We start from the raw sequence: 26,902 nt of genomic DNA on the forward strand, positions 1-26,902 counted from the left end.
CTAGCACGCTACCACTTGAGCCACAGCACCACTTCCGGCTTTTTTCTTTTTGCTTATGTGGTGCTGAGGAATTGAACCCAGGGCCTCAGGCATGCGAGGCAAGCGCTCTACCACTGAGCCACCTTCCCAGTCCCACTAGAATATATTCTTAAATGCCAAAAGACAAATTGGAAATCAAGAACAAGAAGATACCAAGATAAACCCCAAATAGAAATAAAATGTAACTTATCACATGCCTGGCATGTAGGAGGTTCTGTCAGGCCACTGGAGATCGCCTAAAACCTTACACTGGGTTCAAACTTCAGCACCACAAAAAATAATTTTTTAAAAAGAAAGATAACTGGCTTATACTAGTCATTATTATAAAAGCAAGTTCTAACTGATCAAAATGATCCTTGAAGCTAGGTGGCAGTGGGCTCACACCGTAATCCTAACTACTGAGATCTGAGGATCACAATTCAAAGCAAGCCTGAGCAGAAAATCCTGCAAGATTCTATCAAAAAAACTGAGCAAGACCATGAGGCCTGAAGTTCAAGCCATGTGGTACCAACACACACACACACACACAAACACACACACACACACACTTTGATTTTTAACATCCTTATATTGTCCATTTGTTTTATACCAATTCACATTAAACTTGCAAAGTGATTAATGAACATTTTATAGTTACCTTTGTATGATACTCCATAGCATCCAATTCACCTTGATTGAAAGCAACACATCTTTTACGCTTCTAAAGAGTAGATAAATTACAGAGAAAAAGTTATATTGCCATCTGGCAGACATTAACATTTCTAAACATATATTTTCTTTTTTTTAATAGTATCTTTTTATCTTCAAACATTTTCTATATTTTGTATCTATCTTTAGGAGGCAATAATTTCTGCTGTTAAAATCAATGCAAAGGGTACATTGTAAGGAGGTACTTTCCCAAGGCAAAAGAAAAAAAGTTAACATTCACTACATATCTTCATCTAACCTTTATATATTAATATGAAAACTCAATATGAGACTAAAAAATTTAAAAATAATGCCCACACCAAACTACAAAGTACAACTGCTTATTTGTCTGAATTAAGAACAGTAAGGGTACATTGCCCACATTTTATTGAAATCTTACAACACAATATAGTCTTTTCTGTGCTTCACACATAAACAATCAATACATATTAAAGAAACATATGCAGTAAAAATTCACAAGAGCATTAAAAATTCTACTTTAGGTATCTACAATAATGTAATAAAAATTATCGGCTACTTTCCTTAATTTTCAACATGCTTTCTATTTCCTTCTTTTCTGCTCATTTATAAGGTAGATGGGGACAAAGACTACCTCATCACTCTGTAGAGAAGCACATAGAACTAGATGCTGGTGGTTCACACCTGTAATCCTAGATACCTAGGAGTCTTGAATTATTGGGATAGCAGTTTGAGCCAGCTTAGAAAGTAAAAGGTTTTCAAGATTTCCCTATCCAACCAAGAGTTAGACATAGTGATGCATATCTGTTATTCTAGCTACCATGAAGTTTAACATAGGTGGATGTGCCCAGGTACCCATTTGGGCAAGACCCTATCTCATTTATAAGGTAAAATCAAGGTTGGAGTTGTAGTTCAATGGTAAAAGCACTGATCTCGCTAGTGTGAAGACCGGAGTTCAAACCCCCCCCCCCCACACACACACACACACACACACACACACACACACACACAGAGTCAATGGATGAGTAATCAATGTCATTCCTATCACTAACAACAAGCCAGGCACAGTGGTTCACACTTGTAATCCTATCTACTCAGGAGGCTGAGATCTGAGGATCGTGGTTCAAATCCAGCCCAGGCACAGAAGTCCATGAGACTCTTATCTCCATTAAACCACTCAGAAAACCTAGAAGTGGCACTGTGGCTCAAGTGGTAGAGCGCTAGCCTTGAGCTGAAGAGCTGAGGGACAGCATTAAAGCCCAGAGTTCAAGCCCCATGACAAACAAACAAAATAAATAAATAAAACTCATGTGAAATGGACTTTGTGTAATCAACTGTGAGCTCCTGAACTATATGTACATACACACACACACACACACATATATTTATGTATGTATTGAGGTATAATTCAAGCCTATATGTAATTCTCAACTTTTAAAAGATGGGGCTGAAAATAAAGACAACCCTGAGATACCACCTTACCCCAGTCAGAATGTCCCACATCCACAAATCAGCCAACGACAAATGCTGGAGGGGATGTGGAGAAAGAGGAACCCTATTACACTGCTGGTGGGAATGTACACTTATACAACCACTTTGGAAAGCAGTCTGGAGGGTCCTTAGAAAGCTAAAGATTGACCTCCCTTACGACCCAGTCATACCACTTCTAGGCATCTACCCTGAACAACAGGAACCAATATACAAGGACACGTGCACCTCCATGTTTATTGCAGCACTGTTCACAATAGCTAGGATATGGAAACAACCCAGATGCCCCACCACAGATGAATGGATCCAAAAATTGTGGTATCTATACACAATGGAATATTATGCAGCCATTAGAAATGACAAAATAATGGCATTTGCAGGGAAATGGATGGAGCTAGAAGGAATCATGTTGAGCGAGGTAAGCCAAGAGCGAAGAGACAAACGGTACATGGTCTCCCTGATAAGTGGATGCTAAATCCAAAATGTTAGGTGATACGACAAAACTAACAGGACTTAAGAAACAAAGAACTCCCACTCATCTGGCTAAACCACTACTAAATATCCCCATGCTGCTGATCACATATATGGTATATAACATGTGAGCACCGTTATATATTAGACTGTGATAGACAATTTGCTCCAGGAAAGTTAGAATGAACTTGTGACTTTAAATGAGCATCATTATTCCACAATACTGTGAATTTCCGGAAATTATGTGATCACTTAATCACAATCAAAAAAAAAAAAAAGAATCTCGGGGAAGGGAGGGGAGGGAGGGGATGGTAGGGGGAAAACAATGGAGGGGGTAACAATGTTCAAGAGGAAGTGTACTCATTACCTCACTCATGTAACTGTAACCCTCTGTATAGTATCTTTACAATAAAAAAAAAAAAAAGATGGGGCTGAGAATATGGCTTTGTGGCAGAGTGTTTGCCTAGCATGCATGAATCCCTGGGTTCAATTCCTCAGTACCACATAATCAAAAAATAAATAAATTTAATTAAAAGTATATACTTACATGTATACCCAAATATTTTAGTATTTTTAAATATATGTATACAAACATTTGTGTTTCAGACATGTACATTTCCAACACTATATTTCCACTTTCATTAGCAGAAACTTTTCTAAAACTACCATCTATTTGTCAAACTTTAATTATGAACTTATCCCCAACAGATCTCTATAAACCTCCCAAACTCCACTTACTGCTTTTAGCATTTTGCACAGAAAGAAACATGTTCTTTAATTTTAAAAATTTTACTCATTAAATGGCTAAGCAGAAAGGGCTTGGGGTTTGGTTTTATTTATAAAACACTCACTTCTGAGTCAAACTTGCTTACTCCTGAAATATTCAATTTGGTGTTCTAGAATGGTAGAATCTTTAGTTAAAAATCACCTTGGATATGCTAATGCTTTCTGTTTCATTCGATCTTGTTTATAGTTAATAAACTACAAAGTATTTGATTGTTTCCTTTAGAAAATTATATATGTAAAACTGTCTACCTTCCCAATAACAGAAACGGAGATTTCTCTTTTAACACCATTCATTAGATGTTCTTTTTCATTACTTTGTTGGTGTTCTTTGTGAACAGGTGCAGTTATATAAGGTTTGGTGACATTAAACAGTTCAGGCCGAAAGACATATTTTTTTGTGAATACTTCACAATTTCCCCCATCCTCATTCTCTGGCTTAGTGGTAGAGTTCAAAGCAATACATGGAGCAGAGGCACCAAAACATGACAAAGAATCCATATGAAGAGAATCAAAATGGACAGAAGAAGCAGGCTTATTTTTGCAATGAGGTTCATGATGTTGCTGACATTGATAATTTATCTTGTTAATGAAAGAAAGATGATCCAGTAGCCACCCAGATGACAGCTGGTGTACTACAGACATTTTCTTCCTTCAAAAAAAGTCTAGGAATCAAAAATTAGAAGTAAAACAGAACTTTGAAGATCAAGTTCTTAAATAATCTGTATTCCAATAAACACATACTTAATTCACAGATTTGATGTGCATGGAAGAGAATTTCATGCTTGTTAATATATATAACAGCTCTAAGGAAAGCTGCAGTGTTTTAATATAAACTTCTTTTCACTTCAGAGTTGATCATTCAAAATTTTCAGCCAACTCAGCCAAAGAAGTTTTTAACTTGTTATTATCTGGAATCCCAATATAATCCTCCTACTATCTTCTCATGTCTTCCACACTCCTTGCTTTAGTTCTTGGATCCAGTCACTAGGTCAGCATTCTTCGGTATGTAAGTCAATAAATCCTTAAAAGTGTCCTGACAAATCAGAAAGTAATACATTAATACATTAACTATGTGAACTCCTTCTATTTAAGGAGATAAACCTATGTAGAAGGGTTCTATAATTTCAGGAGAAGTTGTTAATGAGTCAATGCTTGATTTTATCAAAGTAAATCACCCCATTTCCCAGCATCATTGTTCTATAAGCAGAGTAAAAGGGTTAAAGGACTGGTCTAGTCAGAACAAATCCAATTTAACAGCACTTCAAAAATACTAAACCCACAGAATCCCCATGGCCCATGCCTGTAATACTAACTACTCAGGAAGCTGAGATCTGAGGATCATGGTTCAAAGCTGGCCTGGGCAGGAACCATCAGTGAGACTCTTCTTATCTCCAATAAACTACCAGAAAACCAGAAGTGGTGCTTTGGCTCAAGTGGTAGAGTGCTAGCCTTGAACTAAAGAGCTCAGGGACAGCACCCAGCCTCAGAGTTCAAGCCCCACGACGGACCAAAAGAGAAAAAAAAAAAAAAAAGCCCAGGCAGCAAAGCCGTTGAGACTCCTACTTATCTCCAATTAAATACCAAAAAAGGTCAAAAGTGAAGCTATGGTTTAAGTGGTAGAGCACTATCCTTGAGAAAATGAACTAAGGGACAGTACCTAGGACTGAATTCAAGTTCTAGGACTACACCTTTCCTTCCTACCCCTCCCCCCCCCCAAGAAAACAAGCTTTAAGCAAAACTCCAAGGTTAAGGGTCCAGATCCATAATAGGTCTGAGCCACAGTTCTCAAGTAACTAACTGGTCAGAACTTCCTTATCGTTTTCAAAAGGTGGTTTACAGTTCTGGATAAAGCTTTCTAAACCTAAGACAGTGAGTACAAATAAGAAGCAGTTCACAGAACAGTTAATATTATTTAGATTCAAATCCCTGTGTATTCCCAATATGACAATTGACAAGTTACTTGATTTCATTCAGCCTCACTGTCATCATTTTTTATTACATCTCAGTGTACAGGACAGTAATAATTCGGTATAAAGAGATTATTTACGTGAAGGAGATAATCCACATGGAATGTGGTGCACAATGCTTGGCCCCATAGCAATTGCTCAGCTAGATGGCCATTGCTGCTATTGGCGATGCTGGTGACCCTGGGCACCCCTTTCTTGGTCACCTCATGAGGTGAGGAAGCCCAGAAATGGCTAATGAGTTGTAAAAATTTTGTTGGGGGGGAGGGTGGAGGGGGAACCTAAAATCCACACAAGAAAACGCAATTTGCCTCCAAATTGCAATTCTGCTTAATGACACAATTACTTAAGTTTTCTCAGCTTTCGCTCAGAGACGTTCTGCTACTTTCCAGGAACCGGGCAATGCCTGACTCTCGGTTCAAATTCAGAGAAATGTTAGGAAATAAAACAACAGTACTGACTCCTTCTTTGCCTCACAGCAACTCGGGGCCACTTCCCGTAGGCTCCTCAGCACCTCGGGCCCTCGCGGGCAACCCACAACTAGAGGACCATGAGAACCAGGAGAGCAGAGGGAACCCTGAGCCAGGCCTCGAAGGCGAAAGCCTCGGAACGGACTACAGCCTACAGCCACCTCACCTCGTCTCCGGTCGGTAAAATGCACGCCGCCTCACGGAAATAGCACCAAACAGTAACCATTAAAGAGAGGGTGGGGAAGGAGAGCCGATGGGCGCCGCCATATTGCTGTACGGAAAAGGCGTTTCCTTGGAAACTTAAAGCGTCCAGACCATTCCCGGGCGGCGTGGGAGCTCTTGGGTCTTCAGGGCCCACTTTCAAAGACCCGCCAACTTGGCGAAGGGCAGGGGCCGATGTCAGTATGTCCGCAAGACCGCGGGGCGGGGTGCGGTGCAGAGGCCGACTTCCGGCAACGAAGCGCCGGCGCGGATGAATGACGCCTGCTCACGTCGTGCGCGATGACGTCAGCGTCGGCGGAGATTTTAAAATTCAAACCGCCGCCGGGAGTGGCGGAGGTAGAAGCCTACGTTTTGGCGGCTTCTCTGGTGTCTGAGCAGTGTTAGCACGGTTTGGAGAAATTCGACCCCTGGACCTTGTCAGAAGGCCGAAAGAAAGGTAAGTAAAATGAAGGCCAAGCTGCGGTGGAGGGAGAAGGTGATGGTGTGGTGTTGGTTGTCCTGCGAGAGCTCGGGCGGAGTCCGAGTCCCCAACATTTCCCTTGGCAGCGATTGCTCAAGGGACGAGGGAAGGGTCTAGACGAGAGGCTGGAGCGAGCTGAGAGAGAAGAGGATGGGAAGGGAAAGACTAGAACTCGCCTGTTGTTGTGATGTGTCGGCTTCTTCTGCCACCGCAGCTTCGTACTTAGCGGTCTAGTAGCGACTCTGTCAGGTCTGAAAGCCTAAATCTTGAGAGTACATTTTAAGTGTTAGTTGAGAGCAGACAGCGCTGTAAAGTAGAAGAGACGAAGGAGAAGAGAGGACGAGAGAGTGGAAGAAGGACTAGCCAGAATCCTGGAGGTGTTGATACTTCCCGGGGGGAGAGGGGCGGGTAGAGCACTTGCCTAGCCAGGCCAGAGCCCTGGACTTTATACCTAGATGCGCAAAAAACAAACACAAAGGAAGTGGAAGTGAATGTAGTCAGTGTGAAAGAGTATGGGGTGTCCAAAGAAGTAAAAATCAGCACAGACGTCCACTCCCTCACGTTAGGGAGGGCCGATCTTGAGAAGGTTGCGTGGAGAGTGCCTAATACCAGAGATGGAGCGAGGATCAAAAGGTGTGTCAATCCTGATCAATTACAAGACAGCCTTTAGAGTAGCCCTGAAAGGATTGAGGTGCTAATCATGTGTTTTTTAAAATGGAAACCGGACCCCAAGAAAGGGAGGCATTGGTTTCAGTAAATGAAATAGATGTTTAATACCCAGGCTCAACTACAGTGTTAATTCTTCCTCGTTACAAAACTTGTTTGGATGTTGCAAAGTTGATACAAGACTCGTTTTCTTTTTAAAAGAATTAAATTGTCCACACATATATTTAATATAGAAAGCCATAGTATAGTAGGCACTGTGCATACCCCTTCCAAGAGTTTTTATGTTGTTTGACAGTGTGCTTTACATGTACTTAAGGATAAAAATACTTGACAGGTTTATTCTGCCGTTTATATTTGTGTTATGTTAGGACAATTTTAAATGATTGTATATAAAACACTCGAGTACTTCTGGATCTAAATATGCACAGTTACAAAGTTTTAAATGTTACATTATGCTGAATTAAAAATAAAATCAATTTTCTTTAAAAGGATAATAAAGAAAATGGAAGCATGCTACAAATCATTTATGGACTGGATAGTTTATCCAAGGATAAATCTTGAGATTGGAACCATAGAGACAGTAATTGAGTATAAAGGAGAGATTGGTATTAGGAAAAGAAACAGAATAGCTCTCTTCCTTGAGATGAATAATGAAGTGAGCATTTTAAGGGAAATAAAAAGAACTTGAGGCAGTTCTTCTCAACCTATCTCTGACTTCCCATTGAAATAAACACACACACAATAATAGGGATATGGTCAGGATATTCAGGGATTTTTGTGATCATGAGTACCCTTGAAAAGATAGGAATCATATTAATCTTTGTATCTTCTACACTAGTAGATGCCCTTATATATGATGTACCATTAGTAAATGTTTTTAAGTATTGAATACTTGAAGTTACATAGGTGTTTCTTTGCAAATCAAGACTTGCATATACATGAGCAAGTAAAGGTAGTACATGAAATTATCTTGAAAAAGCAGAACACTGCTTTTCCCTTGAGTATAAAGTTTTTTGTTTACCGGTTACCTGTGTAATTTTTGCTAACACTAAATTCGTGAATGTAGGTCATAAGCATGAAGCGCAGTTCAGTTTCTACTGGTGGTGCTGGCCGTCTCTCTATGCAGGAGTTGAGATCTTTGGACATGAATAAACAATGCCTTTATACCCCTCAAACGTAAGTGTTTCTCATACCTATTGTCTTGGGCAAAGAAATCATAAAAAGTAGTTGATATAAAGATGTAGTATGGCCAGGTGCTGGTGGCTTATGCCTATAATACTAGCTACTCAGGAGGCTGAGATCTGAGGATCCTGGTTTGAAGCTAGCCAGGTAAGAAAACTTTGTGAGAACTTAACTCCCATAAACTATTCAGAAAAGATGGGAAGTGGTGCCTGTGAGTCAAGTGGTAGAGAGGTAGTCTTGAAAAGAGACTCAGGGACAGCACCCAGGCCCTGAGCTGAAGCCCCATGACATGGCAAGAGGGGGGGGGGGGGATGTAGTATGATGGATTTCTCTTTCCAGTGTTACCTAATTTGGAGTAAATGAAATCTAAAAGTGGTACATCAGTTAAGTGTTACGAATTTATCTCATTTGTTCCTTAAATTCTCAAAGTTAAGTCCTTCGCAAGGCACCTTCTAAAAGGAATGCCCCTTCAATACTGTTCTCCTTTTTTATCTTATGGTTTTTGGTTCATACACGGTCTATTCTATAACTTTGAACTTATTAAAATGTTTCCTACTACCAAAGTTCTTACTCAAATCAAAGCAGTATTATTTTCTCTGTTGATTAGCTACAGTGTCATAGAAGGCAACAGAACACTACTTCAAATTATTCCCTCAAAATTCACAGCAAAAGTTGTCTGCATGAGCTTGGTATCCAAAAATGTAGACTTCCCCCCCCCCTTAATGACATTCTTCTATTAACAGAAAGCTTTTGTAAGCCCTTGTGGAATGGGGGCACTAATGCCTACTAGGCACAAGTTACTTGATAAAGTCCTTGCATTTACATAGGGTGAGTTTCTGTTATTTGTAGATGTTTGAAATATATTTTTCTGAATACATTTTGAGGCGTGAGGAACTTTTATTCTGCCAACGGCCATTTGGATATTTGTAGTACCATTTTCAGCCCAATGTAGGTAGACCACCTCAGGCTACATACAGAAAACACAAGAATCATATGTATTCTGTTTTGTCATGTACCAGATCATTTCTTGGGCTATATGCAGCTCACTAGCCAGAAGTTATTCAGCCCTAAGGAATTTTTGTACTGTTACAGATTTATGTCTTCAGTTATATTAAAGGAGAAATATTGCCATTGTCAATGGGTTTTTCAGTAATTTACAACATGTACATTACATAGAGCTTTATTCTGACAGTGAGTTTTGTAATGCACACCTATAATACCAGCACTCAAGAGAGAAGAAGGCAAATGGAGGGTTTGAGGGCAGACTTACATCATACGAACCACTATTCTCCTGCTATATCTGTTGGTATTAACCATATTAGAAATTAAAACTTAAAATATTAACAGATACTAATTTTATTAAGAGTAACAGACATAATAGCATGGTTTTTTTTAAGTTTTGGGGTTTTTTTTGCTTTTGTTTGTTTGTTGTTGGTCATGGGGCTTGAACTCTGGACCTGGGTGCTATCCCTGAGCTCTTCAGCTCAAGGCAAGCTCTCTACCAATTGAGCCACAGCACCACTTCCATTTTTAGTAGTTAAGAGATAACAGTTTCACAGACTTTTCCTGCCCAGGCTGGCAGGAACTGCAATCCTCGGATCTCAGCCTCCTGAATAGCTAGGATTACAGGCATGAGCCACTGGCGCCTGGCAATAGCATGTTTTTAGCGAGGCCCATATCTCACTTTTTTTTTCATTTCTAAATTTATCTTTTGTAGAACTACATATCTTACTATGTGTTGAAGGACTAGGTGCATAGGCCAAGAAGTACAGCACTTGTCTAGCAAGCATAGGCTCTGATTTCAAATCCCACTCCCATAAAATAGACAGACAGATAGACAAGTATTCAGAAGGTACATCCTTATTTGCACTGGGTACCACCATTGAAGGAAGAGGAGAGTCCTGATGAAAATTTCCCCAAATATTCTTGGTTTGGTTTGTGTATAATATACTTATAATAAATACAAAGTCAAAAATTTTAATTTAAAAAAACAAGCTTTAAAAGAAAAATTCAAAATAGCTATGAATGTATGACTGAAAGGATTTTTTTTTTTTTTTTTTTTTTGGTCATGGGGCCTGAACTCTGGGCCTGGACACTGCCCCTCACCTCTTCAGCTCAAGGCTAGTGTTCTACCACTTGAGCCACAGAGCCACTTCCAACTTTTTTGTGTGTGTATGGTACTGAGGAATCGAACCCAGGGCCTCATGCATGCAAGGAAAGCGCTCTACCCCTGAGCCACCTTCCTAGCTCCCCAAAAGGATTTTTTTTTTTTGTCAGTCATGGGGCTTGAACTCTGGGCATGGGCTCTGTCCCTGAGCTCTTCAGCTCAAGGCTAGTACTCTACCACTTAAGCCACAGTGCCCGCTTTCTGGTGGTTTTTATTGGCAATCTAGTCTCATGGACTTTCCTGCCCAGGCTGACTTTGAACTGCGTTCCTCAGATCTCAGCCTTCTTTTTTTTTTTTTTTTTTGGGTCCGGTCGTGGGGCCTGAACTCTGGGCCTGGGCGCTGTCCCTCAGCTCTTCAGCTCAAGGCTAACGCTCTACCACTTGAGTCACAGTGCCACTTCTGGCTTTTTTCTTTTTGCTTATGTGGTACTAAGGAATTGAACCCAGGGCCTCAAGCATGCAGTGTAACGCTCTACCACTGATCAACCTTCCCAGCCCAGATCTCAGCCTTCTGAGTAGCTAGGATTACAGGCATGAGCCACCGGCACCCGGCTTCTGAAAGGATTTTTATATCTTTTTCCTTAAAGTTGTTATCCATAGCATACTTGAAGATAGAATAAAATAGATAAGTTTTCTGCTTCTTAACTTTAGCATTGTAACTTATAGTAGCCCATTGTAGTCATAACAGTTAGAGATTGCTACTGATATCTTTTATGATTTTGAATAGTTTTAATGGGAAGAAATTTTGGTTCTAACATATTTCCAACGTGTTTTGAGCTTATGCTTTTTATTTTAAACAATTGTTTTTCTATTTTTCTTCAAGCAAAGAGAAACCAGCCTTTGGAAAGTTGAGTATAAGTAAACCTACATCTGAAAGAAAAGTATCTATATTTGGTAAAAGGTAATATTATTTTTTATTTGTTCTAATAGATTTCCTTTCATTGGTAGTGGTAGTGTCTCATTGTGAGTTGAAACCAGGGCCTTGTACAGTCCAAGTAACCATTCACTGATGCTTTCAGATAAGGAAAAAATTAAATGACATGATTCCTTTCAAGACAGAGGTTGTGCTCTAGTGTTCACCAATTTAAAATGGTAAAATTTGGAGGCATCCTGGTGGCACTTGCCTATAATCCCAAAAGTTTAGAGGCAGAGAATGGAGAATAGTTTATTCAAGGCAGTCCTGGCTATAATAAAATCTTATCTCACTGGGTACCAGTGGCTCATGCCTGTAATCCTAGCTACTCAGGAGCCTGAGATCTGAGGATTGCAGTTCAAAGCCAACCAGGGCAGAAAAGTCTATGAGACTCTTATCTCCAATTACCCACCAGAAAACCACAGTGGCTCAAGTGGTAGAGCACTCATCTTGAGCTAAAGAGCTGAGGGGATAGGTGCCCAGGCCCAGAGTTCAGTCCCACAACTGACAAAAAAAAAAAAAAGAGAGATTTGACTTGTATTATTGTTGATGTTGTTTGTTTTTGGTATTTTTTGTTGTCTTTGAGAGGGGCAAAGCAGTTCACAGGAAGGAGGAAAGGTGAACAAATGCAGTCATGGTATTAAGTATAATATACACTAGGTTAAAAATGAACTATACATGGCTGGGAAGGGGCTCAGTGGTAGAGTGCTTGCCTTGCATGCATGAGGCCCTGGGTTCAATTCCTCAGCACCACATAAGCAGAAAAAGCTGAAGTGGCACTGTGGCTCAAGTGGTAGAATATTAGCCTTGAGCTGAATTGCTGAGGGACAGCGCCCAGGCCCAGAGTTCAGGCCCCACAACCAGCCAAAAAAAAAAATGAACTATGCAATTTGTAGGCAGGGATTGGAGGGAGGAACTGGGGAAAGTGAAAGAAGGGGTGACATTGTCCAAGAAGAATTGTACTCGTTTACTGACTTAAGGAATTGTAACCCCTCTGTACAACCCCTTAATAATAACAATGTGGGGCTGGGAATGTGGCTTAGTGGTAGAGTGCTTGCCTACCATTCATGAAGCTCTGGGTTCGATTCCTCAGAACCACATAAAGAGAAAAGGCCAGAAGTGGAGCTGTGGCTCAAGTGGTAGAGTGACAGCCTTGAGCAAAAGATGCTCAGGGACAGTGCCCAGGCCCTGAGTTCAAGCCCCAAGACTGGCAAAAAATAAATAAATAATAACAATGTAATTATATTTTTTTAATAGGTTTGACTTCTCAGGGATCCTTAGTTAACACTTTGAGCCCATTCACTAAACTAGATTAGCAGCTATCTGTACTGGAGGTAGAAGTTTGACAGATTAACAGGAAAAATTCCTATTATTTGAAAAGCCTTGGGAGGATTACTTTACCTCTGTGTTTCAATTTCATCAAGTGTAAAAGCGGAGACAACAAATAAGAGTATCTCCATAAGCAGTTCTGAGACATCATTAAAGGAGATGACAGTAATATTTACAAAGTTGAACAGGTATTGAGCATTCCTATGGGTCAAATATTGTTTTAAATGCTTTGTCTACATTAACTCTTTCAGTAATCCTCAGGCATTTTTCCAAAAAGAAATAGTGTCAAATTAGGTAGTGCTGAGTAAGGGAACAATCATAGGCAGATAAGCCTGAAAGAGACCGTGTTTATTGAATACTTAAATGATAGAGTGAACTGTGAATAATGTGTATCAATAATATAAAACATCAGAAGATTTTTTTGTTGTGTGTTTTGTTTCATTTGTACAATCCTGGGAGCATTGCACATACTAAGCAAGTGCTCTGCCATGAGATACATCTCCATAGAAGTATATCAAAATTATCTTTGACTGCTATAATATCATATTTTACTCTTCCGCTGCTTTAATTAATAGAATTTTGTTTAGTTAATAAGAACTAAAAATTAAACTTTAGTATTAATCGCCTTAAAATAAGTCAGACTTGACCACAGAAGGATATTGTTTTGACTGCCTTTTTAAAAATATGTTTCTAGAACAAGTGGACATGGATCCCGGAATAGTCAGCTTGGTATATTTTCCAGTTCTGAAAAAATAAAGGATCCAAGACCACTTAATGACAAAGCATTCATTCAGCAGTGTATTCGACAACTCTGTGAGGTATTTTCTAAGTTAAATAGTCAAGTTGCGGCCTTATTCCAATAATTTTTTTTCTATTTCAAAATTGTTTGCTTGTTCATAAAAATTATTGTAGTTTCTTACAGAAAATGGTTATGCATATAATGTGTCCGTGAAGTCTCTTCAAGCTCCATCTATTAAGGACTTCCTTAAGATCTTCAGTTTTCTTTATGGCTTCCTATGCCCTTCATATGAACTTCCTGACACAAAATTTGAAGAAGAGGTTCCAAGAATTTTTAAAGATCTTGGGTATGTATATTTCTCATCAGTCTAAAAAATTTATTGGAACACTGAGAGGAACCAAACTCAATAAATTTATAAAGAGTTTGAATAAATTGAAGGGTAAATAAAACAACTTCATAGTTCTATTGATTCAGATTTTGCTTTTGGAGGGTTGTTTGTTTAGCTATAACAAAAATTCCTATGACTAGGAAATTTATAAAGAATAAGGGTTTATGTAGCCCATGGTTCTGGAACCTGGGTAACCCAGAAGAATGGGGCTAGTGGCTCAGCATTTAGTGGGGGCTTTCTGGCTAGGTCATGTCATGATAAAGAGTACCACACGACAAAAGAGAACAAGTGTGTCAGAGTTAACTTTTAAAACAAAGCCCACTTTCTCAGTAACCCACTAATCCAGAAATGGACTAATCCATTCATAAAAGGATCAGTCACCTCCCAGTGGTGCCATGTATATATAACCAATACAGAGCTTTGGGCATTAGGATTCTAACACCTGAGTTCTAAGGGACAAACACTCTAACTATAGTAGTAGGTTATTACAGAATTACAGGTGATACACATAAGGTGTTGAACATGCTGAAATAATACAGTACAGAAAGTACAACCTAGTTACAGATTTTAGGAGTGAAAACAGCAAGATTAGAGTAAAATGGAGTGAGGTAAAATTGAAAAAAGACCATAAAAAATAAGCACAGGCCATGTGTGGTTGGTGCACTCCTATAATCCCAATACTTGGAAAGCTGAGGCAGGAAACTCACCAGTCTAAGGCCAGCTTGAGTTACTTAACAAGTTCCAGTGTGACCTATACTACACAAGACTGTTGCAAAAATAAAAAAAGGTAAGCACAGGGTGGATGGAGGATGAGAATATCAGAAGTTCATACACATGGTTTATTGAGAGTACATTAAGGAAACAAAAGATATTTTGGGAGTTCAGCATTCTGGTTGTAAATCAAATTCTGCAGGTTAAGGTATTATAATGCAAAGCAAGCCATAGAGAAGAAATCACAAAAATACATAAAATCATTAGCGAGTAAGAATCTCAGCAGATTCTGCCCAACCGGGGCAAAGCAGAGGTTTTCCAGTGTAACTTATCAATTTAATTTAGTGCTTTATTATGGCAACAGAAGTTAACTTTTCTTTCCCTCGTTTGTGTAGATATCCTTTCGCACTATCTAAAAGCTCCATGTATACAGTGGGAGCCCCTCACACCTGGCCTCATATTGTGGCAGCCCTGGTATGGCTAATAGACTGCATCAAGGTATGTAATTTAATATTTTTAGAACATACTTAAGAATGCTTCTTTGTCAAAAAGATATTCTTGTTTCTCTAACATTACCTCTGCCACTTTTCTCAAAGTCAACTTCAAAGTTTTATCTTTTCAAAGTACTTTTGATTTTAAATTCTTCAAAATGTTAATGCAAAACAAGAGAGGTACATAGATAGTTCTCGTGATGTTTTACAATTTAAATAAAAACAAGTCAGTAGAAAATAGATTTTTTTAACTGTCCCTCAGGAAATTTATTTTCCCCTCTTTAAGTTAAAATCCATATTTATTGCAAAAAGTTTTATAAATGCGGTAAAGCCATAATATCTCAACTTAGAATACTTCCTTTTAGTATAGTTCTTCTGTTTATTTTTATGGAGTTGGGAAATTAACCCAAGGCATCACACAGGCTAACAAGCACTCTGCCACTGACTTATACCTTCAGTCTGGATATAGTTTTAAAAGTGTTTTATTCGTTTGCAAAATATGTATAGTCATGTGCCTCTTTTTTTTTTTTTTGTCGGTCGTGGGGCTTGAACTCTGGGCCTAGGCGCTGTCCCTCAGCTCTTCAGCTCAAGGCGAGCGCTCTACCACTTGAGCTACAGCGCCACTTCCGGTTTTCTGGTGGTTTATTGGAGATAGGAGTCTCACGGTTTTTCCTGCCCGGGCTGGCTTTGAACCACAATCCTCAGATCTCAGCCTCCTGAGTAGCTAGGATTACAGGCGTGAGCCACCAGCGCCCGGCCAGTCATGTGCCTCTTAATAACATTTCAATCAAAGGTGGATAGCATATACAAGAATCGTCACACTAAATTTTTATAGACTTGAAAAATTCCTAGTGCTTAGTGACACTGTGGCCATTACAAACCATTACTCAACCTATCTCTGATTGATGCTAATCTAAAGAAACCTAGCTGGACACCAGTGGCTTATGCCTGTAATCCTAGCTACTCCAGAGCTGAGATCTGAGGATTGCAGTTCTAAGCTAGTCTGGGCAAGAAAGTCCATTAGACTCTTACATCCAGTGGACTACTAAAAGAAAAAGTCTGGAAATAGAGCTTGTGACTAAGGTGGTTGAGATCTAACCTTGAGCAAAACACTAAGGGACAGTAACTAGGCCCTGAGTTCAAGCCCAAGACCAGCATACACACACACACACAAAAAAAGAAGAAAATGAAACCTACAACACTGCCACTGCCAGTCATATGTAAGTATAGCACATATAGTTACATACAGTGACTATCATAAGAGTATATATTCATATGCATTTTATTATTAGAGTGTACTCCTACTTAAAAAATAATGTTTAGGAGTAAGATGTGTCTCAAGTAGTAGAACACTTTATTAACAAGTGTGAGACCTAGAGCTCAATTCACAGTATCACAAAAAAAAGTAAAGAAAATGTAAATATAAATGTAAAAGTATTCATTATAAAACAAATGGCTTCATTATGCCAGAGGCAGCTTTGTACTCCTTGCATTTACACGTCTTGATTGGATTAAGAGACCACATTAAATGATGGCAATCTTGATTTATGTAATTATGCTATGATGTTTACACAGTGAAATCCCCTTTATTTCTCAGAACATGTTCTCCATCATTAAGTGGTTTGTGGCTATATATTTATTAGACTGTTGATACATATTGACAAATTTCCCTTTGGGAAACTTGTACCAAATACAAACTTGTCACAATGTGGGAACATACCCATTTTCCTGCTCTAGGCTTTTTGGGTTTGTGTTACTGGGGTTTGAACTCAGGGCTCTAGCAAGTACTATACCACTAGAACTGTGTCCTAACACTTTAGTCTTTATTTTGTTTTTGTAGGAGAAGCTTGCTAATTTTGCTCTGACTAGCCTCTAATTAAGTATTCTCCTGCATCCATCTCTGCATAGCTGGGATTACAGATATATTCCACTACTCCCTGCCATCCTAGGCATTATTGCTTGAAAATCTTCTTCAGTTAGCAAAGTAAAAACAGCTTGTTTTACTATATATATTGTTGAAACAACTTTACTTAGGTATGGTTTGTTATTCATATTTCTTTTTTCTTTTTTTTGGGGGCGGGGGGGTCCGGTCGTGGGCCTGAACTCTGGGCCTGACTGCTGTCCCTCAGCTCTTCAGCTCAAGGCTAGCGCTCTACCACTTGAGCCACAGTGCCACTTCCGGCTTTTTTCTTTTTGCTTATGTGGTGCTGAGGAATTGAACCCAGGGCCTCATGCATGCAAGACAAGTGCTCTACCACTGAGCCACTTTCCCAGCCCTTATTCATATTTCTTTAAACCTGCCTATACATACTTTTTTTTGTTGTTGAATTTCATATTTTCTTTTACTGATAATTTGAGTCTTCACTGTTTTGTTTTTAAATGAAGACTTGTTATGTTGACTAGGCTGGTCTCAAAATTCATGGACTTGAATCATCCTTCTACCTCTGCCCTCTCTTGCCAATAACTAGGACTCCCCCAAATAATTATGGCTAGAGGTGCTCATGCTCAACACTGTGCCCAGCTTTTTCTCAGTGTTGCCCAGTGTTATACTTTCCCATAGGTTGAACCTATAGACTGACATTCTAAGTAAATATACTACCATTGAGATATACCCTCTAGTCCCAGTGATGTAATTAGTCAACAAAATGACAAAAAGAAAATAGTCAATTTTTTTTCTTTTTGCTTATGTGGTGCTGAGGAATCAAACCCAGGGCCTCAGGCATGCAAGCCAAGCGCTGTACCACTGAGCCACCTTCCCAGCTCCAATAGTCAATTTTTTTTTAAGTTGAACATTTTTACATTATAAAAAACTGTTTATATCTTTTGCCTTTTCACTTTTTTTGTTTGTTCATTTGTTTTTATTTTGGTGGGTCGTGGGACTTGAATTCTTGGCTTGGGCGCTGTCCCTATGGTCTTTAGCTCAAGTCAAGCGCTCTACCGCTTGAGCCACAGTGACACTTCTGGTTTTCTACTGATTTATTGGAGATAAAGAGTCTCATGGACTTTCCTGCCTGGGCTGGCTTTGAACCACGATCCTCAGATCTCAGCTTCCTGAGTAGCTAGGATTACAGGCGTGAGCCACGGGCGTCCAGCTTCACTTTTTTTTTTTAACTTTTATTGAATGTATGGTAGAGAAGGCACAACTCCAATAAATGTCTCACATAAAAGTAACTATCATTAGCCTGCTTTTTATTTTGAAAGAAACATTCTTTAAAGAACCTCGTGGCTCTACAAAAGTACTTAACAATTAACATGAAGCTAGTTGTTTTAACAATACAAATAACAGACCTTGTGTTTAACAGCTCCTTAAACACACACATTAAATTATAGTTATTTCAGGCAGGTACCAGTAGCTCACATCTGTAATCCTAGCTACTCAGGAAACTTGAGATCTAAAGATCATGGTTCAAAGCCAGCCAAGGCAGGAATGTCCATGAGACTCTTACCTCTAATTAACCACCAGGAAAACTGGAAGTGGCACTGTGGCTCAAAGTGGTAAAGCTGTAGCCTTGAGCAAAATTGCTCAAGAACAGTACCAAGGCCCAGAGTTCAAGCCCCATGACCAACAAAAATGTTATTTCTATAGCATAATTTTATTAAATCATATTACCACACTCAAGGAGATGTCTTTTTTTCTTACAAAGAAAATGACACAAAGGTCTGTTTTGCTTGGGGGTAGTTGAGGTTTTGTTTTGTCTTGTATTATTTTTGTAATGCTGAGGCTCAAACCCAGAGCCTTAAATGTATTAGCCAAGTACTCTATTACTGTGTTACACCTGTAGCCCTGTTGTGCCATTTTGTAGGGTAAAAATGGTTAAGTTAAATAAATTAGCTACTCTATTTAATGCAAATATTTTTCCCACTTTTTCCTTCTAATTTAATGTGCTGGGTTTTTGTTGGTTATGTGTTTTGTGCTAGTACTGGGGCTTGAACTCAGGCTTTAGGGCTTGCTTGATCATAGCTTATTTTCTATCACTTGAGCCACATTTCTAGTTACATCTTTTTGCTGGTTAATTTGAGATAACAGTCTCTCAGATTTGTCTGCCTCAACTAGCTTCAAACATCAGTTTCAATCTACCAGCTAGCTTGGATTCTAGACATGAACCATCAGCATCCAGCAAATATGCTGTATATTGACTGTTTCATAGTTGATCATTTTTATCTTCCAGAAGTGGAGAACTTTTTTCTGTCAAAGGCCATTAGGATATTTTTAACATCATTTTTAAGTCATACAAAATCATCAGTGCAGACAGATGGCCACAGGCAGCCAATAAGAAGTATATGTGTATGTCTTATCATATATCTTATTCAGCCCTCAGGCCATAGATTCCTCTATTTTGATAGTCTAAGGCAGTTTCTTCCTTTTGTACCTTCTGAGTTTCCTGTCCTACCTTGTGCTAGAATTCTGAAAAGTATGAAGGCCCCTCAGCCATTCCCTTGGCTATCTAAGTCCCTTAACTAAAAGTAAGTGAGTAGATGCATTTTGACCCAGGAGCCCCATTACATTCAACAATACCAGTTGTCAAGATAGGAGTAGAAATCCAATACTATAATCCATTAATGAAATTTTATTGGACTTTACATTTATGCATTCAAGTCTGTCTCTCCCTCATGATATATGTGATAAGGGAACTACATCTGTGCTCTTTCAGATACTGCCATACCCCTCCTGTCACTGGAACACCTACCCTTAATTTGCCTAATCAGTTTAGGGTTTTCTTAGATGATTGTGAGACAGTAGTTCTACAATGGTCTAGGAATTATGCAATAGCTATATGGCATTGGTCATATGCCTCTAATCCCATTACTTAAGTTGAAATCCCTTCCTTCCTATCTTGCTTTGCTTTATGAGGTAGAACTGAAAACTATGACAATGTAAATAATCTGTTAGTTTCTTGTTCTAATTATCTTTTCCACTTAAGCTTAAAGACTTTAAATGCATTTGGGAAAGCCTCCCTTTTCTCTCTAATATTTTTTAATGCTTCCAATTTTTTCCCTAGTATTTTTATGGGATTTTTGTGATGTTTTAGTTTTTTGGTTGATTATTTAACTGGTATGGTTATAGGGAGTGCCTTTGTTATTTTGAGATGGTGTATTACCATGCTGCCAGGCTAGTTTCAGACTCTTGAACTCCAATGATACTCTATTTCAGCCTCCTGAATAGCTAGGCCTACAGGTAAACACCAACATAGCCAAATGGTTTTGAGTGTTAGTTCATTTGTAATTCATTTTAGCTTAAGAAAGTGAGGGGAAAACTGGGAGAGAGTAAAGGAAGTGGTGACATCCAGAATGAAATATACTCTTACTTGTATAACTATAACACCTCTGTACATCACATTTATAATAACAACTAAAAAATTAGAAACCCTCTTTCCACCTGCCTACTGGACATTTACACCTTGAACCTGAAATAAACAGCACAGACTTGGAAGAAGAAAAAAAAGAGAGAGAGAGAGAAAGTATTATCACTCATATAACTCACTACCTTTTATTAAGTAACTTGTTGTTTTCCCAGTTTTGAATGGTCCTCAATATAGTCTTAGGTCTATGTCTCAAGATTTTTGCCCTATCATAGAATCATAATCTGTCACTTTCTAATATATTTTACACAGTAGAACATTCTTAACTGCTTTTCATAATTTTCTAGACAAACATATTCTCATACTTTAAACTATTTTTTTAATTCCATACATATCTTGTGATTTTCCTTTCATTGTCATCACATTGAACTCACAGGTATATTGGTGAAAAATTATCTTGTCATTTTAAAAAGTATTAAATGTTTTGCATATTTATATCTTTTCTTAAGCAAAATGTTATAGTTTTCTCCACTTCAACTTTTTTTTTTTTTTTTTTTGCTTTTTATACTACTAGGCCTCACATTTGTTGAGCAGGTGACCTATCACTTGAGCCTCACTCCAAGCCCTTTTTCAGCTCAAGGCAAGCACTCTGTCTACCTCTTGAGGCACAGTGCCACTTCCAGTTTTCTAGTAGTTTATTGGAGATAAGAGTCTCATAGACTTTCCTGCCCAGGTTGGCTTTGAACCACAATCCTCAGTGCCCAGCTTTTGTCGATTATTTTCAAGATAAGGTTTCACTTTATACCTGGGCTAGCCTGGTCTGTGGAGCCTTCTAGTTGAACTTCCATTGTTGAATAAGATGACAGATACACACCACTGTACCCACACTGACTGAGATGAAGTCTCCTGAACTTTCTTATGCCTGGGCTGACCTTGAACCATGAGCTCCTGATCTCTAAGTAGCTAGGAATACAGGATTGAGACATATTATACCCTGTTAAAAACATTTTTAAGTTAATTTCATGTGTTCCAGTGTTATTAAGATGAATAGACTTTTTATTCATTGTACTTCTAAAATTATTAATATTCTTTTATAGTTACTACTTTTATTGGACTTCCTTAATATTGTTGTTCTCTGTTGATTTTTTTTCTTGTGGTTCTGAATTTTATTTCCAGGTGTTTATGCTTATTCAACAGATAGTCTTACCACTGAGCCATGCCAACAGCCCGTTTTTTTACTGCTTATTATTTTTGAGACAGGCTATGCTCCCTGCCCAGTCATATCCTTGTACCAAGTCACATCCATCATAGCTGGAATGACAGACTGATAAATCACACCCAGATTCTTTCCTTTGAGATGAAGGCTCATAGATTTTTTCTACCAGACTAGTCTGGACTTAAGATCTTTCCAATCTTAGCCTTCCACAAAGCCAAAATGAGGCCTATTGGCTAAGAAGGGGTCTCAAAATTGTTTTTGCCAGGCTGGTCTCAGAACACAATCTCAGCCTGCCAAGTAGCTAGGATTACAGATGTGAGATACTGGCAACCAACTAGTTGATTTCTATTGCTATCATTGTCTTCAAATTAAGTATCTTCTAGTTTGACATTTAATCATAATATTTCAGTTAAGGGATAATGTTTTATATGTTGAAGTTTACCTGCTTTTTATCCAGAATGGTTACTGAAAGTTACATTCTTTCACAGGATTGATTGAGAATATTTTTCTGTAAATGATATAATATATTGGCTTCTTAATAGCATCTGTTCTTTGTTGTTTATTCTTGTTATATTCCCACATTGTTTGTGGATATTTTATAACAAAGCTTGATTTTCCCCCCTTATTCTTACTAGGCTTCCTTGATCAGAACTTGGCACATAATTGGTTTGAATAGCAATAGTTTAGGCTGAGTTCCTCCATCTCCTCTCCTCTACTAATAACCATGAGTAGGAAGGCAGGTTGGGTGTACTCCAAGAGATTTGCTTAGTAATCAAAGTGAACATGTCTTAACTTATCTCAAATCTCCTGAATCTTTTTGTTCCCTTCTGAAGTTTGACTGTATTGAGAGGTAGGTGATAATTATGTTGGAAAATGCCACATTTAAGAGGATGGCTCCAATCTATATTTCTTTTTATGTCTGTCTTAAACAACTTCAAGTTAAAACTCTTTCAGCCAAATTTTCTCCTCAGTGCAGAACTTGTCAATTCTTTCACTGTAGGATTTTTATAGTTTCTGGGGATCTGCTCTCCCTCTCTAAGGCTTTTTTTGAACTTTGCAGAATAGTGAGGTTTTCATAAAAACCTTTGATAAGGCAACAAGAAACTCTTTACCCTGATGTCAATTTAAAAGTCTTTTCTTCATCTTGAGCTCTATCCAAGGCTTTATTAAATCTGATTATGAGACTTTGTACCTCTTCTCCCTACACCCACCCTATCCATACTAGGCCTATAGAAAGCCACATGAGTGCCTTTAGAATATAGTAGGACAAGCATAGACTAAAGAGAGCATGTTTCTAAAATCCTGTTTCAAGATAAGAAAATTAACAGGTTTCATCTGAAATGACCTTTTTATCACTTTCAGATTTAAAGCATTTCTCAAGTTGTATATTCTGAAATTCAATCTAAATTTTATATTTTGGGGAGCATTGCTTAGTGTTAAAATGCTTTCCTGATATGCATAAGGTTAGTGGCGCTGTAGCTCAAGTGGTAGAGCGCTCGCCTTGAGTTGAAGAGCTGAGGGACAACGCCCAGGCCCAGAGTTCAAGCCCCACGACCGACAAAAAAAAAAAAAAAACTGATATGCATAAGGCCCTATAATCCCAGCACTAAAAACAAATTGATTGATTGATTGATAATTTTATGTTTGTACATACTGAAGGAGTCAGTTGATAACGTTTGAGCATCAGAATTTAGCTCATGTAAGAGATATATTGGATCATCTTGTATGTGACAGTTCTCTTCTGCATACTCAGTGTTGAATTAAAATACTTACGTGCTCCTCCTGGATTAGTAACAGCATAAATGTCAGCATATTTCTCTGGATCAACTAAATATGGATCTATCCTTTCTAAATCATAAAGGGATTTGATTACCAAAATTTCAAGATTCTTCTTTTTCCCCACTTTTTAAGACAAACTCTGATTATATAGACCAAGCTTGCCATGAACTCTGGATCCTCCTGTCTTATCCTCCCAAGTGTTGGGATTACAGATGGGTACCACCATGCCCAGCTCTAAAGATGATATTTAAAACTATAATATCTTCAGTAAAACTTTTAGTCCTACAAGTGAATGCTTCTAAAAATGATACCAAATATGAATTTGACAGAACATGAAAACTCAAATCAGCTTTGTGATTTGTGTACTGATTAGATATATACTGCTATGAAAGAAAGCTCACCTGTATTTGATGATGGACAGCCTTGGGGAGAAGAAACTGAAGATGGAATTGTACATAATAAGGTATACATTATCATAAACTATGATGAATTGCTTTGCTATTACAAATTAAATGTATCTTTGTTGAAGTTAGTATGTACTTTTATATAGGTTTATTTTTCCTTCCTAAAAAACTTACTTTTTTTTTTTTTTTGCCAGTCCGGGGCTTGACCTTAGGCCCTGGGCACTGTCTCTGAGCTTGTTTTGCTCAAGGCTAGCTCTCTACTACTTGAGCCACAGCACCACTTCCAGTTTTTTCTGCTTATGTGGTACTGAGGAATCAAACCCAGAGCTTCATGCATACTAGGCAAACACTCTACCACTAAGCTACAATCCCAGCCCTAAAATTTATTTATTTTTATTTTTTATTTTTTGGGTCCAGTCGTGGGGCCTGAACTCTGGGCCTGGGTGCTGTCCTTCAGCTCTTCAGCTCAAGGCTAGTGCTCTACCACTTGAGCCACAGCGCCACTTCTGACTTTTTGCTTTTGTGGTGCTGAGGAATCAAACCCAGAGCCTCATGCATGCAAGGCAAGCACTCTACCACTGAGCCACCTTCCCAGCCCCTTAAAATTTATTTTTGAAAATACTTATCAATGATCCACTGCTGAAGTTACATAATTTTCTAAAATTCAGTAGGCACAGAAGCTTGAGAATGTTGTTGTTTTTTTTTAAGTTTTGGCTTTTTTATTTAAGTATATTGTCACTTAGCTCACATATACCACTTCCAAAAGTAGTTGACATAAAAAATAATAAACAGAACAGAGCATACTGCTATATGTCTGTTATCTTAGCACTCAGGAAATAAGGCTGGAGGCTCAAAAGTTTAAGGATAACCAGGGCTAGACAAGCTGTTATGGACTTTATTCCTTCTACTTGTGCTTCCCTGGTTACTAGGGAAATCTCTACCATACTCAGCTGTTCAGTCAAGTGATGTTGAATCCGGAGAACAATCTCCAAATCACAAAATATCAGGATTATATGTGTGAGCCACAGCACCCAGGTCAGAGATCTTAGCCTTCACTCTTTAGAGCTCTTATCACAAAACAGGAAATCATTCTAGCCTCTTCTTTTATTGCTACCAGAGAAAAAGTTCAAAAGCTTATCAACTGATATCTGCCTTTTTTAAAAAACAGAAATGCCCTTTACTACTTCAGCTGAGATCCCAGCAAAGTAGGCTTCTAGAAAATCTCTAATTCTATCATTGAGAGTCTTAGCCTGGGAATTTATCTCTGTGGTAGAGCTTCTGCTTAATATGTACAAGGCCCTAGGTTCCATCCCAGCACCAAAATAAATAGAATCTGTAGAGAACTCTACCACATCTGAATAATGTGTACTATAGAACACCTTTAGTTATACCTCAATTATCACACAAATGTAATTACTGACCGATTTTTGTTTATTTGTTTGTTTTTTGTTGATTATAGGGCCTGAACTCTGGGCCTGGGCACTCTCCCTCAGCTCTTCAGCTCAAAGCTAGCGCTCTACTACTTGAGCCACAGCACCACTTCTGGCTTTTTCTGCTTATGGGGTTCTAAGGAATCAAACCCAGGGCCTCATGCATGCAAGGAAAGCACTCTACCACTGAGCTACCTTCCCAGCCCCCAGACCATTTATTAATGATTAAATTCATCTTTAACCTTTAGGAGGACATTCATCCTAGCAGTTATACTGTTTTTCTTCCCATCTAAGTTCTTATTTCACTCATCTAAGTTCTTATTTCAAATAACATGTAGAAGAGCACTTTGAAAACCATATACAGTGCTGTTTTTGACTGTAGAGAACTACACATCTTCCCCAGATTCCAATACCCAGCTTTTTGGCTCTGCAAACATAATGTTTTTCATCTATAAACCCAGAGCTGTCCAGCAATTCACAAGTTCACCAGTAATACATCTTTCTGGTCTCATACTGCTGGGCCCTCGTGGCTCACTCCTGTAATCCTAGCTACTCTGGAGGCTGAGATCTGAGGACAGTGGGCAGGAAAGTCCATGAGACTCTTATTTCCAATTAACTACCAGTTAATTGGCAAACTATGCTTCAAGTGGTAGAGTGCCCACCTTGAGCTGAAGAGCTCCAGGACAATGCCCAGACCCAGAATTCAAGCCCCATTACAAAAAAAAAGAAATATACTGCCTACTTAGGGAACTCCCTTCTTCATCAACAAAGTAATAAAATGTTACTTAGTAAGTGTAGAATTGGAGCAAAGGAAATTGGTTTGTCTTTGAGATATTTACTTTATGTAGGCTATGGAAAATTCTTATCAGCCATCCCTATCTCCTAATAAAATCTGCATTCTCAGGGACCAAAATACCTCATGATTGCAAAATGCAGTATTATTTTCTTTTGAATAAAATATTCTAATGTTCTACTGTGTAAACTTCTAAGTATCTAACTTTTTAGCCTGAACTTAAAATGTAGTTACAACCTTTAGTTAATTATATTTTGGTTTTCATGATTATGCCTTGTCACTTTAAGTGGATTTATATGATCAATCTGTTTGGTTGTTTGTTTGTTTTGCCTGTCCGGAGGCTTGAACTCTGGGCCTGGGCCTGTCCCTGAGCCTCTTTGTGCTCCAGGCTAGCACTCTACCAATTAAGCCACAGTGCCACTTCTGGCTTTTTTGAGTAGTTGGTTGGAGTCTCACAGAGTTTCCTGCCTGGGCTGGCTTCGGGATCCTCAGATCTCAGACATTATAATGAGTAGCTAGAATTTCAGACATGAGCCATTGTTGTCCAGCCATATGTTTTTTTTTTTTTTTGTCGGTCATGGGGCTTGAACTCGGCCTGGGCGCTGTCCCTCAGCTCTTCAGCTCAAGGCGAGCGCTCTACCACTTGAGCTACAGCGCCACTTCCGGTTTTCTGGTGGTTTAATGGAGATAGGAGTCTCACGGTCTTTCCTGCCCGGGCTGGCTTTGAACCGCGATCCTCAGATCCAACCTCCTGAGAAGCTAGGAATACAGGCGTGAGTCACCAGTGCCTGGCCCATATGTATTTTTTATAAACAATTTCTTAAATTA

General features: G+C 38.7%; 2 protein-coding genes across 2 annotated transcripts in view; one reads left to right on the forward strand and one right to left on the reverse strand.

Moving 5' to 3' along the window:
- Window positions 1–6,295, reverse strand: part of Mettl4 (methyltransferase like 4) — a 37,848-nt gene extending 31,553 nt beyond the window's left edge. The window contains exons 1-3 of the mRNA XM_013027125.1: window positions 6,051–6,295; window positions 3,700–4,483; window positions 677–739 (exon numbers count right to left, since the gene is read on the reverse strand). Coding sequence (XP_012882579.1) covers window positions 677–739; window positions 3,700–4,092 — 456 coding nt within the window. The 5' untranslated portion in view covers window positions 4,093–4,483; window positions 6,051–6,295. The remainder of the gene's footprint in view (window positions 1–676; window positions 740–3,699; window positions 4,484–6,050) is intronic.
- A 135-nt stretch (window positions 6,296–6,430) lies between these two features.
- Ndc80 (NDC80 kinetochore complex component) overlaps window positions 6,431–26,902 on the forward strand; it is a 49,044-nt gene continuing 28,572 nt past the window's right edge. The window contains exons 1-7 of the mRNA XM_013027157.1: window positions 6,431–6,542; window positions 8,299–8,408; window positions 11,405–11,482; window positions 13,518–13,641; window positions 13,736–13,908; window positions 15,057–15,159; window positions 23,821–23,910. Of these exons, the coding sequence (XP_012882611.1) occupies window positions 8,308–8,408; window positions 11,405–11,482; window positions 13,518–13,641; window positions 13,736–13,908; window positions 15,057–15,159; window positions 23,821–23,910 (669 nt within the window). The 5' untranslated portion in view covers window positions 6,431–6,542; window positions 8,299–8,307. The remainder of the gene's footprint in view (window positions 6,543–8,298; window positions 8,409–11,404; window positions 11,483–13,517; window positions 13,642–13,735; window positions 13,909–15,056; window positions 15,160–23,820; window positions 23,911–26,902) is intronic.

Source organism: Dipodomys ordii, unplaced genomic scaffold, assembly GCF_000151885.1.
Source record: "Dipodomys ordii isolate 6190 unplaced genomic scaffold, Dord_2.0 Scaffold100, whole genome shotgun sequence".
In the NCBI taxonomy this organism is placed as follows: domain Eukaryota; kingdom Metazoa; phylum Chordata; class Mammalia; order Rodentia; family Heteromyidae; genus Dipodomys; species Dipodomys ordii.